General features: G+C 36.8%; 1 protein-coding gene across 1 annotated transcript in view; it reads right to left on the reverse strand.

The window, feature by feature from the left end:
* LOC107721020 (receptor tyrosine-protein kinase erbB-4-like) overlaps positions 1-7951 on the reverse strand; it is a 344542-nt gene that overhangs the window by 60798 nt on the left and 275793 nt on the right. Inside the window, exons 15-17 of the mRNA XM_016528874.1 lie at positions 5403-5557; positions 4020-4064; positions 341-473 (exon numbers count right to left, since the gene is read on the reverse strand). Coding sequence (XP_016384360.1) covers positions 341-473; positions 4020-4064; positions 5403-5557 — 333 coding nt within the window. The remainder of the gene's footprint in view (positions 1-340; positions 474-4019; positions 4065-5402; positions 5558-7951) is intronic.

The raw sequence follows: 7951 nt of genomic DNA on the forward strand, positions 1-7951 counted from the left end.
TACACTGTATATAATTTTTTCCCCCGTTATAAACTGCCTTGAGTAAAACAAGCAGAATATAATGACTAAACCAGCACTTAATAAAACAGGAGATGACCTGACTCATCTCTTGCTGGTGGGTACTTCCTCTCAAAGAACCATCTCAAGAGACATACAGAGTGCCATGGGCCATAATCGCTTCTCTGGTTTCTTGTTCTGTCTCTGACTTGCTCTCAAGTTCCTTTGGGGTTTCAGGCCCCATGGAACTGGCTGAGAGAACAGTCTTTAGAGTGTTTTCTGTCTGTTTTTTGAATCCAAGCTTAAGAAAAAAAAACAAAAAAGAAGATGGACTGTGTCTAACCTCAGTCTCCAAGAAGCGTCTCAAGGCTCTCTTCTTCTTGATGCTCTTCCTCCTCAGTGATATGGCAACACTCAGACCCACAATGATCACCACAAACAATCCCCCAATAACCCCAGCTGCAATGAGGGGAGTCCTGAGGGAAACACATGGGAGAAAACAAACATTAGCCATAATAAGCAATAACAATAAACTACTAGGTAATTGGTCCCATATCACACAAACTAGTGCTTCTCAACTGGTTCTGCTTCATGACCAAGACATGTTAATATCAGACTTCCTTAAAATTAAACGCATAAATAAATAAAAACAATTTATTTATTTAATTATTTACACTATCGGTCAAAAGTATGGAATACATAATATTGTCTCTTATGCTCACCAAGGCATAATATCCAGTAAAAACAGCAATATAGTGAAATATTATTGCAATTTAAAAGAACGGTTTCTATTTTAATCTATTCTAAAATGTTATTCGTGTGATGGCAAAGCTGAATTTTCAGCAGCCATTACTCCAGTCTTCAGTGTCACATGATCCTTCAGAAATCATTCTAATTATTCTAATAAATATATTCAAATAGAAAAAAGTTATTTTAAATTTTAATGATATTTCACAATATTACCATTTTACAGTATTTTTGATCAAATAAATGCAGCCTTGGTGAGCATAAGTGATTTATAAAAAAAAAAATCCAAACTTTTGACCTGTGGTATATTTATTTATTATTTATTTATTAATTTACTAAATTGAACACTTTCATAAAAACTCAACAGACTTATCTTTATAGTTAGATATAGTATAGAGAGCCACTGACAAATACTATAGTAGAACAAAAGCGCAGAACAGATCAGTAGAGAAAGTCATTAGAGAAGGGGGCTGAGAATTGCCAATATCCCATAAATGAGCAGGAACCTGAACAAAGCCTTACTCTCACACAGAAAGGAGATATTTGGTTGGATGTATCTGCAAAAAGCCTTTCCAACTGCTGTCATCTTGCATCAGCCTTCTCTGGGCTGTACTGAAAGTGTTCCCCTTAGCATTAATGATAGGCCTAATTCAGTTAGCATAGAAGACGGCAGCACTAAATCAGCACAGACAGCAAACAATACACAGCTCATACTGTCCTATTACAGATCCAACTCTTCACACTGCCAATCTTACTATCTAATTGTCTCTGCACCTCTTCATCCTTATTCCTAACATCACATGGATATAAAGTAGAGCTGCCATCGGGAGGGCGGAACAAAAAAATTGTCCCAGGCCCAAGTGTAAAGTCTTTATTTTTTTAGTTTTTCGATGGAAATAAATAAAGATCACAGAATGTGCTCATGTTCTAACTGTGCTATTTTATATTTATTGGTCTAGATAAACATGCATCAGATGGATATCTCTGGCATTTTACATCTCAAAGTTAGATCCAGCATTGCATTTTTTAAAATAGCATATTAAATGCAAAATGCAAAACAACTACATTTTATTGCAGCCATGACATTAGTCAGAGTTTAGTGCCTTAAAACAAGGTGTTTGAGTTTAGTCTTCCTTCCTGTGTAAATTTGGAACTATAAGTTTGTGGAATGGAAATTAAATCCCACTCAACAAGACGAGGACAGTGAAGCATTGCCCAGGCATGACGAGCGATAGACTGCTAGATTATCTCTGGGCGAGATGAGAATCTCTCCAGTTAATTCGATATTGATCTGCAGTCACAATACAAAGCTTATGAGCCACGGAGACCATAGTCGAGTGCATACCATCACCCTCCGAAGCCTGTGTGAGTGTATAGGTCCCACATGCGTGAGGGAGCTTCTCTCGCACTGACAATGAGCAGGCAATTATGTTGATGCTGCATTGCTGTCAGCACGTAGTGTGGCACTGCCGTATATATTGCAGGGGAAGGGGGACAGGATGTCTGACATCTTGTTTTATGTAACCTGCCATGTCTTTTCCAAATGTGCAAGAGAGAGTCTGGAGAGAAACATTTAGAACACGCATTACAGAGAGCTTAAACTGGGATTTTTGAAGGTCTGGTGGTGATCCTGATGCCCTAGACAAGATAAGACATAACCCACTCATCCCATATCATGTGGAAACCCTTTTTCAAATATTAGCTAGAAGAAAAAAGAGAGTACATATGTAATTTAAAAATGTAACAAACAATATATACTTTATAATTTTATATATATAAAAAAATTTAATATATGAAATAATGTATACATTTTAAATACACTTATAATGTATGGTTATGCAAATATCATTAAATGGTCATTCATGCTTTTCATTGTAAAAACATCATCTTTATCTGACTCTACAGGCTGTTGTGAATGTTGGCTATCACTCGCCTCTCACCTCATCCACACTAGAGATGTTCACCTCTCTCCTGAGCTTGTTTGGTCTCCAAGGAAAGCACTAGTGTTTTATCAGGATTACTCCCTGCAGCCTTTACTGGTAGTCTGTCCAAACAACCAGCATACACTCTTGTTCTATAAAACCCTATTAGGACGGGACAGAACTATGTGTGTGTGTAAGCAAACAGTCTTGATATAAAGCATAGTTCACATTACAGCTCATTCTGGCAAAAAATCATTAGAAGTGCTTAATGAAGAACCTCTAAACAAGACTTCATATGCCAGGGAACATAAAACTGTGTGCCCTGTCTCCAAAAAAATCATCTAAAAAGATCCAGTCAGATTGAAGCTTGTGAGAAGCTTTTGCCCTAGTTGATTTCAATATGCATGAAGCAATCTGTGAACTGTTCATGGTTGTGACGTCTAAGGCTGAGACAAATGATTTCTAGCTTCAGCTTCCCTGCCCTGCCAGGACTGTGGGTAACATAATGGCAGATCTGAAACAGCAAACACATTTGCTCTGAGCAGTTAATGGTATTTTGTTCCAGCTCTCCCATGAGAGCAAAAGAAAGTGATATCAATTTATCAAATATGCCATGAAGCAAATGTGTGTGCGCGCACACACTCACAGACCTCACAGCAGCACATTAATCACAGAACTGTGGCCTGGTCATTATATAACTTTCCTTTTCCCCATCTTGCATAAATATTAAATGCTCAAACTTTTCAATGTAGTCTTAGACATCGGTTTGTGTACAAAAGCCATGCAACTGAATCACCAATATGACATAACTGTGTATTTGTGTGTAAGTGCACGTGTGTGTGTAGAACTGTGTGGTGTCAAGGATCTCCAGACACAGTGATTTTCTATGGATGCCAGTGTGGCTAGAATCAAGTACTGGACATTGTGCAGAACACCAAAATAGATGCCATGAATAAATGATAGCTTAAGGGAGGCCGAGCGAGACAGAAAACAAAGATGAGAGAGAAACTTGTGCTAGAATTCTGACCTTGCAAACCTGATGACAGTGGAAGTCGCTGTGCCTTGGAGAATGTATGTGTAGTATGTGTGTGTGTGTGTGTGTGTGTGTGTATGTGAAAGTAGTGCTGCTACAAGACATTGTTTCTGGTCTAGTTTAGACTTAAGTAAAATAAAAATGATTTTATATTATTTATATATGGTGTTGGAGCCGCAGGTGACCCTAGTTTGAGTCCCGACTCAAGGTCCTTTCTCGGTCCTGACCCTCTCTACGCTCCTATTGTTTTCTGTCTGTTCTCTTATTGTCCTGTCCACTAAAGGTGAAAAACACCCAAATATATATAAAAATGTGTGTACCTGTCCATCATGCCAATGCAGTCTTGCAGACGAGGTCCTGTGCATCTGAAACAATAAAGAATACGAATGAACATAAACAGAATATAAGTAAACATAAAAATACAGCCCCCCCCCCCACACACACACTTACTTAGCTATCTAAATGGGGTCATTCCACAGACTTCTATTGTCTTTATATACAGCTAGTTATAAATTCTATAACTTAACTCTAACAGAAAAACTGCTGTATTTCTTACAATAAAAAAAATTGCAGATTTTTTTTTTACTTTTTAAAAAATTTACTTTTTATACCGTTTGTACAAATGAGGATGTCCCGAAAAGGAGGTTTTGTCAGATTTAGCTCACTTCTAGGTACAAATTTGTCCCGAACATAAGGTTCAGTACATACTGTATATACACAAAAACACATATATAGATAGATGTAAATATATATGTATAAAGTATCATCACTTTTCTGATGCTCAGCCATGAATCACTGTATCAAGGTCTTAAACTAAGAATCAATTCATTGAAAAAGACAATTTGAAAATATTCTTTGAAACAAATCATAAAGCATCTAACAGAAACATTCTTGCTATTTAAGTTTAAATTAGAGATGCTGTTTACATCAAAGTGCTCCATCTAAATGCTCTTACTCACAAGATGAGTAAATATTGTCAATCTAATCTAATGACTATCTTTAGGCAACTTAATGATCAAATAAAAAACACATTAAAATCCTCTCAATGCTGCTTAATTTTATATAGCCACAATTCATCACAAATCTATCAGTGCTAGACCTATTTTAATAACACTGCCTTCTTCTGTCTTTTCCTTGACGTCTGAGTTCCTGCCCTTCCAACCTGATGCTCACAGCTTTGTCGGTTTGTCAGCTCGCTGCTAACGTTTCAAAGCTCAACATCACTAATCGTTCCTGGCTGACAGAGATCTCAGATACGACAGCCAGCAGTTGAGGGCTTTCATGTGACACAGGAGGAAGAAAAGTGAATCCATGACTCAGTGTGAAGACTCCTTGAGCAGATAATGTTTTTTTTCTGCAGGAAATCTGAGCCATCTCTCATGTAACCCCATGGGGCTGAGGTTAAGTTGCAGGTGCCCAGCCGGATAAATTCGGAGAGCTTGATGGTTATCATTTAGACTAAAGTTAGATGGCAGAGACGCAGCAAGGGCAAACTCCTTCCTGTAAATTAATGATGCTTTATGCACAGCCAGCTCCGAGGACACAAGGGCTCTAAAAAGGGTCAGTGCGCTGACAAATAGGCTATCCGAACTTCCTGAGGGTAGAACTGACGTTGCAAACAAGCACAGGAAGTAGTTGGACCTCTACAGATATATCCCCCCCCCCACACACAAATTGCAAACATTTAACAAACACGTTCATACCCCTGGGTACAGTTGACATGGCAGGGGTGACACTCATTGTTGGCCTCAGCATATTTGAAGATGAAGCTGTTTGCTCCCTGTAGGCCATCAGGGCATTTCTCCACACAGTTGGGTCCGTCTTTAAAGTGAAGACATTTAACACAGTGATCAGGACCCTGCAAGAGAGAGAGAGAAAGAGGAGAAAAGAGACACATAAAATACCAGCAACTATGGATAATAACCATCCCTCACCACACACACAATGACCATAACAATCAGTCGGCGCAGGATTTATAGCAGTAATATGGAGAGAGGAGGCCGAAGAGGGGGAATTGTTAGCTTGGATATCAATATGAGCACCCTTAGAGTCATCCGAGCACCTCATCAAACAGAAAGACAAATAATGCTTCCCGGACAATAGAAAGATATACTCTGTACTGTTCTATTCAGGGTGGAAAATGCAATTGGCGCCCACGTAACCTTGAGGAACATCTGTATGTGAGTGTATCTGTCTGTACTCATTGAGACCGAGGTTGATATGTGTTTCTTTATGAGTGAATCTCTTGTGAGAGATGAATAAACGCCTTGCAGCAATTACAGCTGCTCTTCATTTCATGCTGTAAACCGCCTCTGATGCAATAAAGGCGCAGACGGCACCCAGACATGGACGTGGGAGCCAGGCAGCATGCAACAGACGCCGCTTCAGGTCCACCAACCTACAGTTTCCCTATCAGAATTAAAAGGATACACTATTAGATTATAGATTAGATTTTTCTTTTTTAAAGAAATGGATAGTTACATTCTGTAAAGATGCATTAAAGTGACAGTGAAGACATTTATAATGTTACAAAAGATTTATATTTAAAATAAATAAATGCTACTCTTTTGAACTTTTTATTCAAAGATTCCTTAATGCGTCATGGTCGTTCTGACAGCTTTGCCAGGAATAAATTACATTTTAGAATATATTAAAATAGAAAACAGTTTTAAATTGTAATAATATTATTATTGTTTTATCAAATAAACACTTTAACTGAAATAAATAAAAAAATAAAATAGATTTATAATAAATAATATAATAAATTATATTATACTTTTTAAAATATAAAAAAGTAAACATTTTATTTCAGCTGGTTGCCAAGGCATCATTTCCCATTTTGATTTAGTTTACCTTACTAAAATAACTAAAAGTAAATAAAATAACATTGATAAATTAAAATGTAGACATATAAAGACACATAAAACACAACAAAATTACTAACTTTAACTACAATAATAAAAAATAAAAAAAATAAAACAACTATAATATTATAAAAATGATACTAAAATAATACTGATCCTGAACAACATTTTCACTGAATTGACAATAAAAAGACATTTTATAATCATCTTCTTTTGAAAAGAAAACTCATACATGTTTAGAACAACATGAGAATGAAGACAGAAATGTTGTTTTTGGGTGAACTATCCTCATCCTTTCTCATCCACCCCTCTACTATTGCTATTAAGTGGCTAAAAACAAAATAAATGAATAAACATTCAAACACAACTAGGGCAAATCTCTGAAGACTAGCATGCTGCTCTGTTCAGCATTGCATTATTCATTTTAGATATTAATAAATCTATTGCATTTATTCTACCTTCAAGTCTTTTCAAAATGATTGTACTTATGAGAATAGCATGCATGAACGTCACCAGAATGTTATAATTACCAGTGGGGAAACTCTGGATATTCACTGAGTTTGGGGGCATGTTAATAAAAGAATCCTGGTGGAAGCAAAATAGTAGTGGTCGTAATTAAGTTTTAATTGCGAAAGTTGACTGCACAATTTGGTTTGCATGCACTGTGCTTTGCTATAAAGTTAGCCAGAATATACTACTCATTTAGCTGGTTTATGAGATGACAGGCTTGTCAACAGAACTACATTTCCCATCATTCTCTTTGGGAGCACAAGAAGAAAAAACACATAACGCATTAATCAGACACCTAATGTGCATCATTTTGTTATATTAGCTCTGAAAAAGCTTACTGTCCTTCTTGATAAGTAAAAATGAGGAAAGAAATACAATGGCTCAGCGTGTCAATTTTATTCCAACATTGAGAGTGCTGAAATCAGGAGTAGTGTGGCACATAGATAAAGGTGGATGTAAAATTCCTCCAAGACTAGGTTAGCTAGAAAGCATAATCACTTTCTCTGTTAATTGTGCTGCTTCTCCAGACACCTGCTGCACACAAATCTCCTTTTCCTCTCCATGCACAAAACACTGTTTGTTAGTGTTGCTTAATTATGCCTTTGTGAAACAGATGTTGCTGATTGTTTCACAGGTAGGTTAGAATGCTCAGCAGTTAATCTGTGCTAATAACAACAAACATTTTAACAGCTTAGCTAAGTCTGGCCTACACCTAAGAGGCTTGTGGGTGTGTGTATGTGTGTTAAAAGTCCTTATTGGAAAAAGTCAGTTCATTTGGTGATCTCTTTTCCTTGTATATTCTCTCGTGGTCTATTTTAGGACCATATATATATATATATATATATATATATATATTTACATTGTTATGGCAGGTAAGC

This window comes from Sinocyclocheilus rhinocerous, unplaced genomic scaffold, assembly GCF_001515625.1.
Source record: "Sinocyclocheilus rhinocerous isolate Xijiao unplaced genomic scaffold, SAMN03320098_v1.1 scaffold1202, whole genome shotgun sequence".
Classification (NCBI taxonomy): domain Eukaryota; kingdom Metazoa; phylum Chordata; class Actinopteri; order Cypriniformes; family Cyprinidae; genus Sinocyclocheilus; species Sinocyclocheilus rhinocerous.